This window comes from Ceratotherium simum, chromosome 17, assembly GCF_057802395.1.
Source record: "Ceratotherium simum simum isolate JZ-2026a chromosome 17, ASM5780239v1, whole genome shotgun sequence".
Taxonomy (NCBI): domain Eukaryota; kingdom Metazoa; phylum Chordata; class Mammalia; order Perissodactyla; family Rhinocerotidae; genus Ceratotherium; species Ceratotherium simum.
This window is the reverse complement of record NC_141916.1, coordinates 5,426,107-5,447,370: the sequence shown is the minus strand read 5'-3', so window position 1 is coordinate 5,447,370 and position 21,264 is coordinate 5,426,107. Positions and strand designations below refer to the sequence as shown.

The following is a 21,264-nucleotide window of genomic DNA, read 5'->3' as shown; positions in this document are numbered from 1 at the left end:
TCTAATACTGCTTATTTTTTTCAATATACCATTAACTTATATGGAAAATAAAAGGGAAAAAGCATTTCAAATTCACCACCTAAGGTTAACCACTCGTTTTTGTCCATTTTTCTCTAGTCTTTTCTTGTATTTTTTCCCCAAAATTAATATTGCTATAAATATTTCATATTATAAATACTTATATAGTTTTTCCTTAAAGTTATTATGAGCATTTTCCCATGTCATTGTTCAGGTTTTTGAAAACTGTTTTTATCACTTGATAATGTTTCTTTACATGATTATATTGTCTTGGTTTGTGGTTTTTCAGTATTATGAAAGCACTCTTAATCTTTGCATATAGTATTTGATTTTCTGATCATTTCCTTAGGAAATAGTCCTAGAAAGGAAATTACTTGTTCAAAGAGCGAGCATGAGCTTTTGTTAATGCTTTTGACGTATGTTACCAAATTACTTTCTCATTTGGAATGACAGTTTTAGCAAAACCTAACCAAAATTGGCTATTTTACTTTATTTTACCCAAGTTCTAGCATAAATATGGAAGAACCTAACTACAAAGCTGATATGAAACAATGATGATAATATATATATTGTAGACTTTCTGCTTATGGAGAGAGATCTATTGTTGTACGTTTCGTGTGTTTATACTCTGGTTTCACCAGCAACACAATTGAGCTTTTGCGTTCAGAAGTCAATGAGCCCAAGAATGTGTAGAACTCCTAAGGGTGTGCATGTAAGCTAATTTTTCCCCAACTTCTAGTGCATTTTAAGCACAATATTGGTTTGATGGAGTAAAATGAGTGAATAAATAAGCCTCAGTAAAATTTTTTTTTTCTTGAATTTGATTCTTTACATTTCATTCTTATTTTATTTCTCCCACTTTTGCCTTCAAAGGAAATTTAAATGCAACAACTAATTTAAATGATTTAAACACTGTTTTTCTAACTCCCCCAGTGGTTTTCTTGAGCTTTTTATTCATCATTTTTGAGGTTGAAAGCTTGTTTTGATTTGTGAAAAGTTAAGAGGTCCCTCTGGTGGAACATTTAGGGAATACATAGTATTATATATTTTCATGAAAAGACATAGATTGGTTTTTTGTTGTTTGGTTTTTTTGTGAGGAAGATCAGCCCTGAGCTAACATCCATGCCAATCCTCCTCTTTTTGCTGAGGAAGACTGGCCCTGAGCTAACATCTATTGCCAATCCTCCTCCTTTTTTTTTTTCTGTTTTTCTCCCCAAAGCCCCAGCACATCCTCCTAGTTGCTGTATGTGGGACGCTGCCTCAGCATGGCTGAAGAAGCCGTGTGTCGGTGCGCGCCCGGATCCGAACCAGGGCCGCCAGTAGCGGAGTGCGCGCACTTAATTGCTAAGCCACGGGGCCAGCCCCTGACAGATTGGTTTTTAAGTTAAATGGTGGGAGCTTTGTATGATGACTTTCCAATAGGATGATGTAATGAATGGCAGTTCATTTCCTAGGTCACTTTAAAAACCTGTTTAATCTTTACCACAATGAATATGTTTAAGATTTGTGAAGAAAATAATGGGAAAGAAGATAGCTATAAATGTGCCAAATTATGGGGTTGGATGGACTTTTATGGCCTAGCTTGAAGTGCTAATCATTGTTAATAAAATTGTGTCTTGGTGGAAAAATAAGTGTTCTGAGAAATGGAATGAGGGAGAAGTTTCATAATAATTATAATTTATCAAGTACAATTTATCTTAGTATTTTCTTTATGTTACCTCTAATTGCACAATGACCCGGCAAGGTAGGTGGTATCAGACCCACATTATAATGAAACTAAAGCTCATGGGGGTTTAATGACTAGGTCATCTAGCAAGTAAGTGATGGAAATGGGAGTAGGATCAAGTACTTGCTCTTCTCACTATGCCGTTCTGCCTCTTAGATGGAAGGACTAGGTTTGTAACCCCTAGCTTCATCTATTGAGTGGGCAAGGGACTAATCCTGAAAAGGGGTTAGGATCTGAAGCGATCAAAGTAGAAGCATACGCATAAATGACGTATTTTCTCTTATCTCCACTGAAGGTTATACATATAGGTAGTCAGTGATGGAGTCGTGATCTGATCCCAGGCCTGCTTGATTGTAAGGACAGTGTTCTTTCCAATATTCCTGGAGGTGAAAGATCAAGAATTAAATCATATTCACTGTTGTATTGATTTCTGTGTGTCACTTTAGTTAATTTAAAAGGTAGCATCTGACGTATAGCATACATCATCTCACAGCTAACCAGAATATTCACTAACTGGAAAGCCACATAGCTATCATTACCATGTAAATTATCCACTTTGTGAACTATCCCCCACAGGTTTTTAATATTTGCTTGACTTCTCTCTTGTCAGTCTTTTTCCCTCCTTACTAATGTTTTGTTGTTTTATTTAATGAGCTGAGTCTTTTACATGAAACAGTATTATTTTTGTACTTTGAAACTGTAATCCAAGTTCAAAGCATCTGACATGGTTTTTAAAATACACAATTTTAGCCAGTTATTTTGAAAATAAGATAAATTTGGAATTGGGAATCATGGGTGTGTGTATGCACATAATGTGTTACAATAGATTTGTTAAAGATATGGGAAAACATGCTTTGAATTTAGAAAGATTTAGCTGAAGCAGTCAGCAGTACGTTGACTGAACTATTGCCTATAAGTAAATAGTAGTAAGTAACAATAATAATAGACCTGCTTTAAAAATTAAAAACTTAGTTTTCTCCTGATTTTTGTTATCAGTTCTTAGAAAATGAGCGTTTTATGATGTTTTATGATGAATGCCTTACCCCAAGGGCTGGCAAACTACAGCCCATGGGTCTGTTTGTTTTTTTTTTGGGGGGGGGGGGGGCGGGAGGAAGATCAGCCTTGAGCTAACATCCGATGCCAATCCTCCTCTTTTGGCTGAGGAAGATTGGCCTTGGGCTAACATCCGTGCCCATCTTCCTCTGCTTTATATGGGACACCCCCACAGCATGGCTTGACAAACAGTGCATCAGTGTGCACCCGGGATCCGAATCTGCAAAACCCAGGCCGCCAAAGCGGAGCACGTGCACTTAACTGCTATGCCACTGTGCCAGCCCACCGTGGGCCTGTTTTTGTATGGCGTGCTAGCTGTGTTTTACAACATTTTTAAAGATTGCTTAAGAAAAACTATGTAACAGAGGTCAGAAATGTATATGAGTACAAAGCTTAAAATATTTATTCTCTGGGCCAGCCTGGGGGTATAGTGGTTAAGTTCATGAGCTCCACTTCGGTAGCCCAGGGTTTGCGGGTTCAGATCCCGGGTGCGGACCTACACACTGCTCATCAAGCCATGCTGTGGCAGTGTCCCACATACGAAAAGAATAGAGGAAGATGGGCACAGATGTTAGCTTAGGGACAGTCTTTCTCACCAAAAAAAAAAATTTACTCTCTGGCCCTTTACGGAAAGAGTTGGCCTACCCCTGCCTTACTTACAGCTTTCTAGGTGGCTACAAAAAGTGAATAATGAAACACTTTGGGCTCTTAAAATCAGGTAGATGCTGTGAATGCTACAGTGTTAGCATGAGCTGTTTACCGTAAGCCAGAAAAAACTCAACTGTTACTTTTACAAAAATTCCACTTTATAATACTGTGGAACTCGATGTACTGTGTAGAATGTTTGTGGAAGTAATGGCCTATTTAAGACCTCAACATCCTATTAAATCTTTAATGAAGTTTTAAATAAATTATCAATTGTTTTTTGAAAACGTGTATTTCTGAAGGAACATTCTATGTTTCTATTGTATTCCACATAGTGAGTGGGTATCTGAGTGGTGTTAATTGATGTTAATATGGGGAAAGGAAAACAGAAAATGGGAAAATAACAAGATACTCTCTTCTTACCCTTATTTTTTTTTTAAATATTTTATTTATTTTTAAATTTTTATTTATTTTTCCCCCAAAGCCCCAGTAGATAGTTGTATGTCATAGCTGCACATCCTTCTAGTTGCTGTATGTGGGACGTGGCCTCAGCCTGGCTGGACTAGCAGTGCATCGGTGCGTGCCCGGGATCTGAACCCAGGCCGCCAGCAGCGGAGCTCACGCACTTAACTGCTAAGCCACGGGGCCGGCCCTACCCTTATTTTTTAACTAGAAGTTTTAAGCTCTTTGTTTCTCCATGTACTTGGCTTATTAGAGTAGGTGTCCTTGTTAATTTGAACCATTATGTACATTTTTAAGGATCATTAATGAGGGCAGTAATGCTATTTATAATATCTTTAGCCTCCTAAAATTTTTATATTTAAAATACACAACTAGCAAACTTGGAAATTTGTTTTTTTAATGTGTAAAAACAAATTTTTATTTGAAACTTACGTTTATAGTCTAGCTTTCAGTTTTATGTAGTAATGCAAAAATGTCATAATATTCTGCATATTATGTTGTAGTAATGCAAGCCAAAGAGCATATATATAAATACAGGTAAATACAACATATATATTTCATTTTATTTTTTAAATATCTGTCTTTGAAGGGTGCTATATGTCTGCGTCTTTGAAGGATAAATTCTTGAAAGAAACTAAGTACAAAATCCTGTTTAAAAACCTATACATTACATAGAGGAATCAACACAGTGTCTCCAGCTCCATAGATAACCCATATTAATCTTGCTTTGTGCATTTTCAGAGTCCTGTATAGCTTTTGCTTTATCTAATCATGATTCATGCAATGTAACCAGAAATATGTTCTTTTGATGCTCCTTCGTCAGAGCTTTTTTCTTCTCTAATTTTAGAGCAAGTGAATATGAATTCTGTTTAATTTTTAGTAATACACAAAGTGATTTCTAGTAGTGTATTTATAAGGATTAAAACAGTAATTGCCTGAAATTATTTTTTTATAATTTTGTTGCATAACATTTTAAAGCAATATTAAAACTTAAAAATAACTTTCTTCATTCTTTTCCAGTTCTTACTGAGTACGTATCTTTTATAGTTATAAATATATATAAACTGAGTGTTGTAGTTTTGCTTTTTTAAGCATATAGCTGTTTACCTCTTATCATGATCATTTCTGAATTCATAATATCCCATTAAAATGACCTCATATATAAACTGTTTCTCAATTATTAAATACTTACATTGGCTACAACTTTTTGATATTTATAAATAATGCAGAAGTTATTACACTTTTTTTTTTTAAATAACAGCCTATAGTTATCTTCACCGTCTGAAAAATCCTGGTAGTAGTTATACATAAGTCATTATGCCTCACAAGATTAGTTCTGCTTCATAAAACTTTTTACTACATTTTAAAATTTGATATATTAAAATAACTGGCTAGTTTCTTATTAGGAAGTAAATGGCACTGATCAAATGAAAACCTTGTAATTCCCAATGCCGTTGAAGAATCTGTTGGTAAAATGCAATGGCTATTGCTTATAAAATTGTTTTTGTTTTTTAAGAGGAATTTTTAAAAATGGCTTCTTATTTCTACTTTTAGAAATTCATTTTTTGCACTTCAAAAAGTACATAAAGATGTACTTGGAATAGAATATAAACTCTCTGAGCATAGGGAATGTTGATTGTCTCGTTTAGTGCTACCTCTCTCTAGGTCCTCGAACAGTGCCTGGCGCATATTAGGCCCTCAATAAATATTTGTTGAATTTTCAAGGGTGTTTATGACATATTATATTGTATATTAAATAATTGGAAATGCTCTAAATGTTCATTAATAAGGAGTTGATTAAAGTATAAACTAACCATACAGTGGAATACTATTTTGCTGGACAGAATTGGGGTTGTTTCATGTGTACTGACATTGACAGTCACAATACCTCATTCTGTGAAAAAAGCAAATGGAGAAACAGTATCTATAATATGATACCACTTTTATTTTTAATATTTTGATTTAAAAAATACATAATCCACCTATGCACAGCAGTTCTTAAACTTTTTGGTTTCACCTTTTTGCACTCCTAAAATTACTGAGGACCCTAAATGGCTTCTGTTTGTGGGATATATGTATATATATATATGTACTTATATATTTAATATATAATAGATACTATATAATTTAATAATTTATACATTTATATTTATTTAAAATTTATATATTTAATAATTTTATTATAAATATATACTTATATTTATAGATATATATGTATTTATATTTAAAGATATATTTACATTAGAAATTAAAACAAAAAATTTAAATCTACCTATTTGTTTAAAATAAGAATAATGAACTTATTACATGTTAATGTAAATAATGTATTTGTATGAAAAATAACTATATTTTCCAAAATAGAAACATTTAGTGAGAAGTGGCATTGTTTTACATTTTTGCAAATTTCTTTAATGTCTAGCGTAATAAAAGACAACTGGATTCTCATATCTGCTCTGCATTCAATCTGTTGTGATGTTATTTGGGTTGAAGTACATCAAGAAAATCTAGCCTCACACAAATATGTAGTCAAAACAGGGGAAAGTTTTTTTTTTGTAAGAAAGATTAGCCCTGAGATAACATTCGTTGCCAATCCTCCTCTTTTTGCTGAGGAAGACTGGCCCTGGGGCTAACATGCGTGCCCATCTTCCTCTACTTTATATGAGATGCCGCCACAGCATGGCTTGACAAGCGGTGCGTCGGTGCACGCCTAGGATCTGAACGTGCGAACCCCGGGCCGCCGCAGCGGAACGCACGCACTTAACTGCTGCGCCACCAGGCCAGCCCAGGGGAAAGTATTTTAATACCCTTTTCAGATAATTGTAGGTATGCTTCTTTAATACTATACCAAAACGGTACAAGTAGTAGTTTCTTAAAGATCAGTTGCCATGTGGAATTTGAAACTATATCAGTGAGTTTTTCATTCTCTCTCTCTAAAGTCCTTTGGTCCATTTTTCATTTAGAATGGATCTGTCACCCATGCAGGATTTTATAAGTCACGCATTGGTCATTTGGAAAATATTGGTTTACTGGTTACGCAGATCTTCCAAATGTTGACGCATTTTATTATGCCGTACCCAGAAGTCACATTCGTTAATATCATACCAGTCTCATTGCAAAGGTTTTCAAGTATTGTGAAACTGTCAAGCTCATAGTACTGGATGCACGTTTTTAAAAATTCTGCTTTTCACTTAAAAGCTTGAATTTTATCATTGGTTACACAGTCAATTGTTTTTCTTGATTTGATGGGCTTACTTCATTCTCGAGAAAATGTCTGTGAAACAGCCAAGTCTGAATAGTTTGTCATTTGTTCATCTAAAACTAGTGTTCCATAAAAACAAAAAGTGGCTAATTCATTCTTATCATGATGATACTTAAAAAGCAAATCATATATATATAAAAAAAAAAAGACAGGAAAATATTAACAGTGGTTATCTTAGTGTGGTGGGGAAATGGTGACATTTTTTCTTTTTTCTCCTTTTATTTTTCTGTAATGAATAATATGATTATGTTATATAGTTTAAAGTGTAATATGTAAAGATAAGGTATGTTTATCAGACAGCTTACACATAGAGTCAAGTGAAAGTGAATTATTATTAAGAATAATTATTTTTTCTATTTTTCTTATTAGGATTTAGGTTCTGAATATGAAGATGTATTTAACACCTCATTGAAGTGGATTTTAGAAAATGGAAAAGAAGTTGGAATAAGGTAAAGGATTTGATTTCCATTTTGACCATTTTGTAGTATAAGAAGTGATTTTGACTCTAAACTCTCCCTTACCTATTTTTAAATAGATGTGTTGGTTATGGCCCTGAGGAAGAATTGAGAAATATAAGTGATGTGCAGTTTTTACAATCCACAAGACCGCAGATGTCTTTCTGGTGTCGTTTTCGCCGTGCTTTTATTACTGTCACCCACAGGTTATTGTTGGTGTGTTTAGGTAAGTTGTTAGGATGGGAAGGAAGATACATTGTAGTCTAGAAGTTTTGTGTCTGTATTTTACCAAATGCCAGAGTTGAGAATTTACTTCTGTGATAGTTGCTATTATAAATCACATCTAAAAGTCTTCACTAAGGTATAATAATACTGAGATTTTTTTATACTGTCAGTATCAATCTAAGGGCTTAGAAAACTACTGTAAGGGGAAGTGGGAATAAAACTTTGTCATAAGAATGTCACAGAAAAAGCAAGTGTAGTGCATAGATAGAAATCTCCTTTAGAAAATAGAACAGGAAAATATAAACATTAAAGTTTTCTTTTAAGTAATAAAATATTATAAATTAAGTTCATTAAAATTATTTTTAATTTTAAAGATATCATTTACCTAAATTAAAATTTTCATTCAGATTCCTAGATTTTATGTGACTATTTTGATTGATAATAGGAATTTAGGAGATATTCATTTTTTCTTTTTTCTGTCTAAATCCTTTAAAAAATAATTGAATTTTCTTAAAGTAAACTGTAGTATGTTTACAGTCTCATGAGACTCACTTTTCTAGTAGTTTAATGCTACCAAGCAAAAAGATTGTGAAACATAGTTATGTTATTCTGTTTTAAAAAAAATAATGTAATTTAAATGTTTAGTTGTCAGTGTAATAGAAGAAATGGTTTTTCTAGAGTAAGTGAAACTCTGGAAAATGTTTAATATTAAATTTTTCTATGTAGTTTTAATTATGTAGCTAGTTCAACCCATTCACTGTCTTGAAGGCTCATCCCAGTATACTTTTTTTTTTTTTTGGCTTATATTATTAATACTAGATTTAACAACTGGCCCAATAACTTTAGTTGCAATGAATATTATTAATGCCATTGATCATAATTTTTAAAACACAAAATATATAAATATTGCAGGTGTAGTGATGGTTTGTATCGTTCTGCGCTACATGAAATATCGCTGGACGAAAGAGGAAGAGGAAACACGGCAGATGTATGATATGGTGGTAAAGATTATAGGTACAATATTTATAAAAATCCACACTATATCTAGAATAGTCATTGTGTGATGGACTACAACATGATGTCCAGGGATTGATTCATTTGTAAGTTTGTTTGATTTATTTTCAGATGTTTTACGAAGTCATAATGAAGCTTGCCAGGAAAATAAAGATTTACAACCTTACTTGCCTATTCCACATGTGCGAGATTCCTTAATACAGCCTCATGACAGGTGTGTTCAGAGCATTATGAGTTGAAGTAACCAGAATGTTGTGTCTTCTGCAGTCGTGAAAATTATATTGAGAGTTGTGACCCTTCTTAACTAGACCTGTTTTACTGTACAGGCTTTATTTTTGTACTTTAAACTCTCCTTTCTTTCTAAATTCTCTTCTATTCTCCTGATTGTGAGTCATATAATAGACAACTGGATTTCTAAATCATTCTCATTCCTATACATTTTTGATTCTGTGTTGTCAATCTCTACCTTATTTCCTTTAATTTTATCTTGATAAAGAAACAGATAGACAATAACAGTAATCTTTTACTAATAATGTTTTTAAATACCTTATTTTGTTGTTAACAAAGCTTTTTAAATTAAAAAAACTGAATAATAACTTTTTGAAAATAAAAGATGAGCCGTATCCTGAAGCAGCATTCTTAACCCTAGTGACACGTCAGAATCACCAGTGGAGCTTTTTGAAGGGAAAAAAACCAGTGCTTAAGGTCCACCTCTGGAGATGGAAATTCAGTAAATCTGAGGTGTGAGGTTCAGGCCTCTAAATCTCTTTCAGAAAAACTCCGTAAGCAGTGAGAAGAATAGCCAGAGATAACAATAGCCACTACCTTCAATTACTAATATTTGAAAAAGATGACAAGCCAAGATGGTGGTAACTTTGTCACTTTGTTCACATGGTAGGAAAAAAATGAAGAAAGTCTGGGACAGAGCTGTTGACTTCCTTGCTGCTAACGAGTCTCGTGTTCGCACGGAAACACGAAGAATGGGTGGTGCAGATTTTCTAGTCTGGCGGTGGGTCCAGCCTTCTGCGTCCTGTGACAAAATATTAGTAATACCTTCTAAAGTATGGCAAGGTCAAGGTATGTATTTTTAAAGAACAAATATATAAACATAATTTTTTCTTACTTTTTTCAACTGCAAAAGTCTTATGTATTTAAAGTAAAATAGTACAATTGAAGGATGTATGAAGGCAAAGCTCCTTTCCAGTTCCATCCCATAGAAGGAATCAGTGTTAGCTTCTTGTATATCCTTCCACTTTTCTCCTAATATAAATGTAAATGGTGTGTCTTTACTGTAATAGAATACTGTACCCATTACTTTGATTTTTTTCTTTTTCACTTAACAAAGCAACTTAGTATTATAGATCTAACTCTGCATTCTTTTCCCCTAATTTTTAATGCAAATAATGTTACTGCACAAAATTGGAGTTCTCTGCCTGATGTGCATAAATAATCCAATTAATTATGGCATCAGCCTTTGAGGGGAGAAATCAGCTTTTATTCTCTGAGATTGATCTACAGGGAGACAGGGGGCCTGTGCCCTCAGATCTGTCTCCCTGATTCAGGATTTGGGGTGAAATTTAAGAGGTTAGGGAATACAGGCTGGCACGCGGAAATGGTGGGACAGGTTTTGATTGGTGGGCTGCAAGCATTTATGGTAAGGTTTTAAACATTTATGACAGGGTTCTAAACATTTATCATGGGTTTCTAAACATTTTCAATGAGGTGGGAAAGGAATTTTAACACTGGATCTTCCTGAATGAGGGACCCCTCGCTTCTGATAAGAGTCCAACTTCCAAGTTCCGGTCATGTCCCGGTCCTTGGGTTCCATGGGGAGGAGGATTTTTGGTTCTGAGGTCGTTTCAGGTCACGATTTCTTCTTTTACGCATGCTCTGATGACGTGACTTTGCAGTTTTTCCTGAAAGACACTTCTTAATCACTCTGTTGATAAGAGATGGGGTCAGTTGAACTGCTCCTGGAGGGCCTCTGGTTACGATAAGACATCTATAATTTGTTTTATATGTATACATGTATGTACATAAAACATATGTAAGTGGAATCATAACTTTTTAACTGTTCTTCCAATTTTTGCTTGGCCTGCCTCTTTCTAAGACCCTTCCACCTGCATATCCCCAGTGCCAAGTAGCTTTTGTGGGTATCTTTCTATATTTTTCTTAATGCTTGCACAGTTCGAAAAACATGTATATAGAAGGATATAGGAGGGTTTGGTGATTGGTTGTCTTGTGTACCCAAACCTCTACTAGTGATAGTTGTTACCTCATTTGAATTTTTTTGTATCCTAATGGTTAGTTGCAAAATGAAATCTCATGGTTAGTTTAATTTGCATTTTAAGACTAGTTGTGAGTTGAATTTCTTTTAATCTTCTTGTTGGATAAAAGGATATTTACCGTGTTTGCTAAGCATAGCATTTATGGGAAAGGTAACTAAATTGTTTTGAAATTACAGTAGGATAAAATCCAATCACTCTCTTTTTTCTCTAATTAATTTTCACTGTCAAAGGCTTCTGTAATCATGGCATACAGATGAAGCTTTGATGTTGCCAAAGGTGACACTGAACAATAAACTGTTTGCTTCAAAGGGTGTATGCAGAAGGGCCCCAAGAAACTGAAGACAGAGAATTCAAAGCCAGTAGGATCTGATTACCTTAGTGCCTAATTATAATGGGTGTGCAGTCTCAGCCTGATTGCTTCATAGAGCTAGCAATCACTGCTCACGGATGCCTTTGAAGTTCTAGAAAAGGCCATTATTTTGTCCATATGAATTTTTTTATCGTTATAGTTGTCTTATTTGTAAAATGTGAGATTTTCAAGATGAATCTAAAGACAATTTCTTGACCTAGATGATCCATGTTGTTCTTACAAATTAGTAGTGGTGTGATTACTTTAACTGTGTTAAATTGGGTGCTCTATAAACTCTAGGATTTTAAACCTCAGACTATTATTTTCACTTTATCATTTTCTTTAGATAGGAAAAGACTCTGCAAGTGTGATAAAATACAACTTTAGGTTGGTTATAGTGGTAGTATAACCCAACATGAATTGATGTCATATTTTAAAGTGACCTGCTACTTTTTATATGTTTCATCAGGTTCCGGTGTATTAAATGTTCACAAACTATATGCCAAGTACTGAGCTATCTTAATTTGAATATTTCTAAATTGGCTATATAAAGAATTGGAAATTTAGGGACCGGCCCCACGGCATACTGGTTAACTTTGGCGCATTCTGCTTCAGCGGCCTGGGTTCTAGGGTTCAGATCCCAGGTGCAGATCTACACCGCTCGTCAGCCACGTTGTGGTGGTGACCCACATACAAAATAGAGGAAGATGGGCACAGATGTTAGCTCAGGGTGACTCTTCCTCACCAAAAAAACAAAAAAGAATTGTAAATTCAATCTCCTTTACTTAATAGTCTTTGATGAACAGTTAAGTGATTAGGGGTTCCTGATCCTGGAAAGGAATTGAGAGTAAAGGCACCTATTACTTATTTGGCAAATAGAAAAAGTGTAATGGCTGAGGTAATTCTAGCCTGAAGGCAGAAAATCCTGAGGTAGAACCTAGTAGCTATTTGCTTGAAGTATACTGGTTCAGTTTTTGGATGGTTTGTGATGATAAAACAAAAGTCTATAGGCTCCTAGCAAGAGAGATTTGAATTCTTTTAAGAATTTCATCATCATAAGAGTTGTTACAGGAGGCTAATAAGTTGTTGGAATATTTCTTAATGATAGTTGTACATCTTTTGCCTCATTTAAGAACATAGCTCTAATGTAGAGAGAATTTAGTTTTAATATTACTTACATTTTTATGCCATTAAATGTATAGTCTAAATATAACTAAATGACTCTGACCTAGCTTTTTAAAATATTAATGCATAAAATAAGTTTTGCTTCCCTTTAAATATATCTGAACACAAATGTTGTGCTATATAAATATGGGTATATACTGTGGGTTTTGGTGGTGCTTATGTAAAAAGGTAGTTTAACTTATTAACAAGCTTAATGTTTCTCCCCTTATAAATGCAGTGGTTTAGTTAAAAAGTACATGGCTGGAGAGTTGGTAATTATAGTAGTCTTTTGAATTCACTACCACTAAAGCTATTGTCATTTAATAGCATTTTCCCCAAGTAATTGTTAAATAATCGACCTTATGGAATTTTTAGTTCAGTTTCTAAAAGATAGCTAAATATAAATTGGATGATTTTATATATATATTATATATAATATATAAATAAATATAAATAAAATAATATATATAACATTAGTATCTCTAAAGGTATTTTAAAGCACCAGTTAAAAATCAAACAGGCCCTGCTGGGGAGCCAGGGAATTATTTATCCTTCTGACATATGTAGTATTTGGAATAAACAGCATTCATTTAAAGGATTCAAGGGTAGTTCCTGAGGTATTTGAAATGATATTCAGTAACTACTGAATTCAGATTCAGTAACCACTGTATCTCTCCTTGGCCCAGGAGGTGGTTACAGTTTAGTTAGGGAGATAAAGCATATATCTTAAAAATCAGTTTGATCTTTGGGACTACTTTCTGACTAGAATTGGGCAGGAATACTTTCTCCCAGATCTGTTATTTTGTGGAAACTTGGATCTAGGCTAGAATATGTGGTATGAATTCTTCTGTTTTCCCTGGTTCACCCTGCTGGCCCAGGCCAATACTGGAATCTCAAGGTCATTGAGGAACAGAACCTATACACTGCTAGGGAAGTCTGGAAGGTTCTGGAGGTTCACACACCTTCTTGATCTGGGGTTTGGCAACAATTTTCATATCCAATGACCATCCTTCCACCCCATATCGCACTGTTTGGCCATTCACACTGCAGACATTTCTTATCACTAGATACTTCTGAAATCTTTATACTCTGTTCTTTAGCCATAAACTCATCCTTTCAATTTGCCTGCTTTATATATTTGTTTTTCTTTTTTAAACTTCCTGGAATCTCCAGTTCTCCAAAGCATCTACTTTCTCCAATTCTTCAGCCTTCCTCCTATCTTCAGTTCTTTTCCTGTCTGTCTTAGTTTCCACAATCCATCTTTCCAGTCGCTCTCTTGCTAGTACCCTTAAGTCAATACCTATCCTTCATCTTATCCTGGTAAATTCCAGCCAAGGATGAAACTCTTTTATTGCCTGTCTGCATGCAAGTGGCTGAGCACAGCGGGAGAAAATCATGCAACTTGGCAGACTGGTACCTTCATAAATAATCACCTTCAGTTAGGCCCTCAGTACTACCTGACTTTCATGTTCTTACCGTATATTACTAGTCATTCACTTTCCTACTCTACTCAGTAACAGTTTTAGATTTCTTCCCCCTTTAAAACCTTTGCCCTTCTCTCTCTTCTAATTCTCTGTTGATGACTCAAATAGAAACAATCAGATTGTATCTGCCTCAAATTTCCACTACCAAATTCATAAAATTACCAGAATCCACACTCATTCTCACATCCTATTGCAATTGAGGAGCTGTCTCATTTAACAAAGACACAAGCCTTTCCCTCTAGAGGGAATGGGATCTAAGCCCTCTGGATCCCGTTCTCTCTAGTCTTCTCAAGTATCTTCCCTTACTGTGTTTTAAATCCGTGTCTCTACTGGATCTTTTCATCAGCACTTGAATTTGCTATAGTCTCTCTCATCTTTAAAACACATTGTTGGACTCTCCATTGTCCTGTAGCTATCACCCTGTCTCTACCTATTTACAGCCAAGTAGCATTAAACAGTTTACTGTACTCACTGTCTTTACTTTTTCAGCTGACTCCAGTCTGTTTACCATCCCTATCATTCCAAAGAAACAGCTCTCTGACTTCCATATTGCTAAACTCAGTGGACATTTTCTCTTCTGTCCTTATTTTACTCAACGGTGTTAACAACGAGTCTGCCTTGAAATGTTCTTCCTTTGGCTTTGGCAATGCCACTTTCTTCTGGTTTTCCTCCACTTCTGACCAGTTCTTCAATCTTCTTTTCTATATTTTCTTCTTTTCTTGGACCTCTAGGTATTGGAGTTTCTGAAGACCATCTTCTTTTCTCGTTCTGCTTGTCTCCCTTCATGATCTCATGTTGAGATTTCATTTACCATATGTGTGTTCATAACTCCTAAATTTGTATCTTGAGCTAAGTCTTCTGTTCTGGTTTTGAGATTTTTATACCAAGCTGTAGGTACCACAAGTTCAAGTGCATAAACTCAATATCTTCTCTCCCCAAACTGACCTGTCCTCTAGTGTTCCTGTCTAATTAATGATACCCCTCCACATTTTGTTCTGCATTAAACCTGGGCGTCATCCTTAATCTCTACCTTACCCCATCATGTGCAGCCTTTAAACAAGTTGAGTCACATCTACTCCATAATGTACCCTGGTCTGTCCACTTATTTCCACATATTTGGTTGGCCTGTCTTATCCACATTGCCATCATCTCCCTCTTAGACAACTATAATAACCTTCTAATTGGTCTCCTTGCATTCACTTTTGCTTCCACCTAATTGATTCTCCACATAACAGTCTATTTAAAACATTTTTAATTTAAAAGACATATCATCATATTATTCCTATCCTTCAAACACTTGCGTGGCTTTGTATTGCTCTTATGGTAATGTCTAGATACTTTAATGTGGCCTACATGGTCCTGAATTAGCTGACATCTCCCTCTTCAGGTTTGTCTTTCTATTCTCCCCACTCTAGCCACAGGGCTGTCCGTTAGTCATTTGAATATACCAAGCTCAGGGGCTGTGTACAAGTCATCACCTTTGCATGAAATGTCCTTTACGTCTCTCTTCATTGTGCCTATTTTTATTTATTCTTTAGGTCCCAGCATAAATCTCACTTCCTCAGTGAAGTATTATCTGATACTCTCAGACCAGCTTGTTACTTTGACAGCTTTCTGTATTCATCTTTTTTAGGATTTACCATAATTATGATTTCTTGGGTGACACTGTTTTTCATCTGTCTCCCCCATTAAACTGTAAACTCTGGGAGAGCAGTGACTCTCCCCAAGTCCCAGTGTGTCTTATTCACCTTAACCAGAAGTCTGGCTCATAGTAAAAGAACTCAATGAGTATTTTTTGAGTGAACTGAATAACTGAATGCCTTTCAACAAAATGGAACAATGGCAAATAGTAAAACGAATTTGTTTTTCTAGCGTTTCATTTAGATAGAAGAAATTCACCGCCAAATAGCTTGACACCGTGTCTAAAGATTCGAAATATGTTTGATCCAGTTATGTAAGTATTATGATCAGAGGTACATATAATTTTTATTTGGAAAATTTGGCTGAAAATGCATGATATTCTTATAATGCTATGTCTATACTTGAAAAATCTCTTTTACTTCTGAATCTCTAACTACAGAAATGTTATGTTTTTCTCTTTTCTTCTGTTTTGTTAAATTCCAAGCAAGCGTGTGGCCAAAAGACACAGATGTATAATGATTTGTAAAACTTTTATAAACCTTTGTATTCACTGTGTAACCCCAGAGAAGATAAATGCTTGAGTCAAATTAATGACACAAATGATGACAAACAATACCCTTTGTTAAAGGCATAAGTCATGTCTGCCAACATTCTTTGCCTCAGTAGACAATGTAGATAAAAATATCTGCTATTTTTAAATTTCCAATCTTTGTAAAAAATTCTCTACAAAATGTACACACCTTCCCTTCTACAATCCTGTCTGCTTGTCCATGTGATATTCAGGAAACTTTTATGTCCATATATATTTGAGAAACTTTTTTGTCTGTATAATTACAGCAGCATATGCATCCGATAAAAAGCACAGTCAAAAGTTATCGCCTTAGAATGCAAAATATCTTCTACGTCAGCTGTGATAGTCTTGAGAATCTGCTTCCTAAAGGCAGCTGCTTATTTGCCCAATGATATGACAGGGCAAATTCTGTTTTTGAAAATATCCTGACAGTGGAAATTGTACTACATATCAAATACCCATAATTCCCATCTAATAACTCATTTATTTCATGAAATAGTTGATATGATGAGATTCCAAATAAGTGAGAGCAAAATTGGAAATGTAGGGAAGCGCTATCAGTATATACAACCCCTCCCCACCCCTGGCGGTCCGTTTTGCAGAGATAGAAATAGTAGTCCCTCTATTGGGAATTTTACCTCGTACCTTAGGGATTAGGAAATCCATGCCAGTCCAGTATTTTATTACCTAACATGAAGATTTACCATTTAAAGTGTAGCCGCCTTTTCCTCTGCCCCACCATCTGTATCTCACAGGTAAAGACAAATGTGCATTATTGCTGCAGGAAATCTTAAAATTCTCATACGAGTAAGTTGACTGTGCAAAATGTTTGTCCTGTATCACTTTTCCATTATCTTGGAAAAGAGAAGCTCAGACTACACTGTCTACTAAGAATTTTCCTTAAGTTAAGAAATTTGAAAATATCATTAAAAGTAAAATAATATGGGGCTGGCCCCGTGGCTGAGTGGTTAAAGTTCTTCACACTCTGCTTCGGTGGCCTGGGTTTGTGGGTTTGGGTCCCAGGCGCAGAGGTACTCCACTCATCAGCCATGCCGTGGAGGCATCCCACATGCAAAATAGAGGAGGATTGGCACAGATGTTAGCTCAGGGACAATCTTCCTCAAGCAAAAAAAAGAGGAAGATTTCCAACAGATGTAGTAAAATAATATTCAACTTTTGTAAGTTCACTACAACTCATTAAAGTGCTTATTAACACTGGTCTAAAAAGAAAAAAGAAATGACTGTACATACATAGGATTTTAAACATAAAAATGACAGCACATTGGGGCTGGTCCGGTGGCATAGTGGTTGGGTTCACACGCTCTGCTTCTGCAGCCCAAGATTCGCAGATTCGGATCCCTGGCATGGACCTATGCACTGCTCATCAAGCCATCCTGTGGCAGGCGGCCCACATACAAAATGGAGAAAGATGGGCACAGATGTTAGCTCAGGGCCAGTCTTCGTCAAGGAAAAAGAGGAAGATTGGCAACAGATGTTAGCTCAGGGCCAATCTTCCTCACCAAAAAGAAAAGAAAAGAAAAGAAAATGACAGCACATTGGTTTTGCTGTGATGGGCTAATTCTTCATTGCCTCAGCTCTGTGTAGTCTTACACTGGAAAGTGAGGGAAGGGCTGGGATTTCTGAATGCTAATATTTTTTAATCTATCTACTGCTAGTAACAAGTATTTACTTACTGCTAATTTGAACATTATGTGTTTTTAAACTATCCCCATTCTTTTAGGATATATATGTTGTAAGAGACAGTGAAGACTTCTTACTGAGTAGGAATATGCTTTTGATTTTTGTTTTCATTAATTTTTAGGGAAATAGGGGATCAGTGGCATTTGGCAATTCAAGAAGCAATTTTAGAAAAATGCAGTGATAATGATGGCATTGTTCACATTGCAGTAGACAAAAATTCACGTGAGGTAAAGTGACTTTTACTATTGAATTCTACATTTTGGATTTGTTGCTATTAAACTAAAAACTATTTCTTTTCATTTCTTTCTTTCTTTCTTTTTTTTAATATAGGGTTGTGTATATGTTAAATGTCTGTCTCCAGAATATGCTGGAAAAGCTTTTAAGGCATTGCACGGCTCTTGGTTTGATGGTAAGAAATTTGAGTGTTATAAACATTTTGAAAAGATAAATTATAGCTTACTGTTAAACTATACCAGATTTTAAATTAAAGAATTTTAGGTTAGCATTTTTAGAGTAATAATTTTAGATTATTTTGTATTTTGTGTTCATATGTCTTTTACCACATTTTGTTTTCTATAAAAATTAAGCACATTTTTACAGATCTAAAACAATATTTTTATCTTACAACAGGGAAATTGGTTACAGTAAAATATTTACGGCTAGATAGATATCACCATCGCTTTCCCCAAGCTCTTACTTGCAACACTCCCTTGAAGCCGTCAAATAAACATATGAACTCTATGTCTCATCTTCGTCTTCGGACTGGCCTAGCCAATTCTCAAGTTGGTTCCTGAAAAGACTTTCTTCTACTCCTAGGACTGTTATTTACAATAGGAAAATTCCTGTTTGGCTTCCTGTCTTCCTTTTTAAATGCTTTTTGTATGTAATATTTTTATTGAATATAGCTCTGTTTGAACGTTCCAGAAATCTTAAGGTTCCAAAGGGACTTAGCAGTGAGGCAGCAATGCTGAGTAGATAGAATAATTGTTTCATTCAGTTTTTGGAGCTCAGTTAAGCCAATGCATTTAAAGTTTTGCATGAGGAACATTGACTTTATTAAGCATTTTCAGATGTGATGGTTGTATTTTTGCACCAAGAAGTGTTCGGATAACCACACAAAAGCATGGTGAAGAGGCTTCCTCTATTTCCATAATTTCCTGTGAACTAATGTTGTAAATTTTTGTATACAGTCATCTGCATAGTTCCTTACAGGCTAATGTGGTAAAACTGTTAATTTCCCAGTTTAACCTTAGGTTTCTTTTGCTTGTAAGAGATTCATTTGCTACAGCTGGAATTTGAAAAAATTAATTTGGGTTTAGTGGTTACATATAAGTGGATGTACATGTACTTAAACTTGGCTTTTGTATATATGTATAAATGCTGGTGGTGGCGAAAGTCGTCTTGTGAGGATGTCTGCATTACAGCAGTAAAATAAGCTTCCTGTTTTACTCATAATCTGGTGTGTATATGTGTGTATGTGTGTATATGTGTGTGTATATATATGTGCATGTGTGTGTGTGTATATATACACACACATATATACATATGGCTGTACTATCACATAGATCAAACAGCCAAACACCTGGAAGTATTAGATACAAGTTTAAAATATCTTTTATAGGTTTTATATTAAAATGTCTGAGTATGATTTTGTGTGAAAGTTCCGATACCAGTTGTAATGGATTCCAATTTACGTAAGCAATAAAGAAGCAATTGGCAGATATTGGAAAAGTATTTTGTGAAAAGCTGTATTTATTATAAATACTAGGGCTATGACATAGTACCATTGGGGATAATTCATTTTCCCAATCTATTTATGATTTATTGAAATTTTAGCTCCCCTGTTATGTGTCAAGTTTAAAGCAGGGCACATTGTTGCAGCAAAACGTGTATTTGAAATATTACATTTGCAATTTTGGGTCATGACAGTTTGCAATATAGTAAATGCACGAGTGACCGTTGCCTTGCTTTGTGCCTCGGTATTTACTTTGTTTCAGTAAAGTTACTTTATTACTGTTTATGATTTCACATTAAAATAGTTGGTGAGCAAAGTTTACTTGTAATGTAACATTGGCTTTTTTTTTAACAACCTGTTGATATGTCATTGTCAGTCCAAATGAATCTGTGAAGCGGCTGGAATTGTACCAATTTTGATTTTGTTTAAAGCTCAGTTTCCTTTTTGTTTTTTATTGTATATGTGTTGGGTTTGCAGCATGAACTTGCACAGATAATGCACGTTTTCTGGTTAAGTAAACATGATGCACACTGTTCTGTAACAGAAAACCCTATTGTGCCTTACCTATGTGCTTTTGTGGGCACCATGTTTATGAAGAATAAAAAATGATTTGTTATCTGAAGAGAATAAATTTTAATTCTCAGTTTATGTCTCAGATGCTAAAGTGTGAAAATATAAATATATATAATATATAAAATAACCAATCTTTCTGTATTTTATGTGCATCATAGTGATTTATCTGAGCTTAGTGACCCTATCTTGTGACCTGTTGCAAGAGTGAATGTAAAAAATAGTTGTGGCATTTTAAAAGGTCGCCTTTTGATGCAGATGCATCTTTTTCTTGCTTCTAAGACATATTTCCTGTAAACACTGTACATTTATTATTGTAATATATACTATTATGCAGCTTACTTTACCTGAAACTGTTAAGCCGACCAAGATCCCTCCCTGCAAGACAGATGGGAATGTGTATAATAACTAGATATTTGAGAAGTTCTGAAGTTTGATGTAATCTGTTACTTGTCCTGTTAAAAAAAAAAAGGAAAAATTCTAATTAAAAATTTATTAGGTTTTTTTTTAATGCGTCTTTGCTTTTAAAAAACTCTTTAAGTGCCCTGTGTCTTTATTTTTTTTACCAGTGAAAATATGTGCCTTTATTTTAAATTTTTGGGGGGTTCTGTAAATATATGTATGCTTATAAGGATGAATGAAGATCCTAAAGATAATTTTAACCACCCGTTTCTCAGCATCCTTTCTTTATGAAAATGTCTTTGTCTAACAAGTGTGCGGATCAAAGTGGGGCAAGAGTATAAATCAGCTGCATCACTGAAGCCCTGTTTAGCTTAACTAGACATTTTTTTATAAGAGCAAGACTTTCTCAAAAAAGGAAGCTATTTTCTACTTTGTGGCTCAAACTCCTTATCTCATCATAAACAAATAGTTTATGGGCTAGCTACTTTGAGTAGCATTGGTT

General features: G+C 34.8%; 1 protein-coding gene across 1 annotated transcript in view; it reads left to right on the top strand.

The window, feature by feature from the left end:
* LEMD3 (LEM domain containing 3) overlaps nucleotides 1-20,871 on the top strand; it is a 67,115-nt gene extending 46,244 nt beyond the window's left edge. The window contains exons 5-13 of the mRNA XM_087442068.1: nucleotides 7,533-7,612; nucleotides 7,699-7,844; nucleotides 8,756-8,857; nucleotides 8,969-9,071; nucleotides 9,756-9,934; nucleotides 16,015-16,096; nucleotides 18,177-18,282; nucleotides 18,386-18,464; nucleotides 18,686-20,871. Of these exons, the coding sequence (XP_087298194.1) occupies nucleotides 7,533-7,612; nucleotides 7,699-7,844; nucleotides 8,756-8,857; nucleotides 8,969-9,071; nucleotides 9,756-9,934; nucleotides 16,015-16,096; nucleotides 18,177-18,282; nucleotides 18,386-18,464; nucleotides 18,686-18,849 (1,041 nt within the window). The 3' untranslated portion in view covers nucleotides 18,850-20,871. The remainder of the gene's footprint in view (nucleotides 1-7,532; nucleotides 7,613-7,698; nucleotides 7,845-8,755; nucleotides 8,858-8,968; nucleotides 9,072-9,755; nucleotides 9,935-16,014; nucleotides 16,097-18,176; nucleotides 18,283-18,385; nucleotides 18,465-18,685) is intronic.
* Nucleotides 20,872-21,264: the final 393 nt, after the last annotated feature.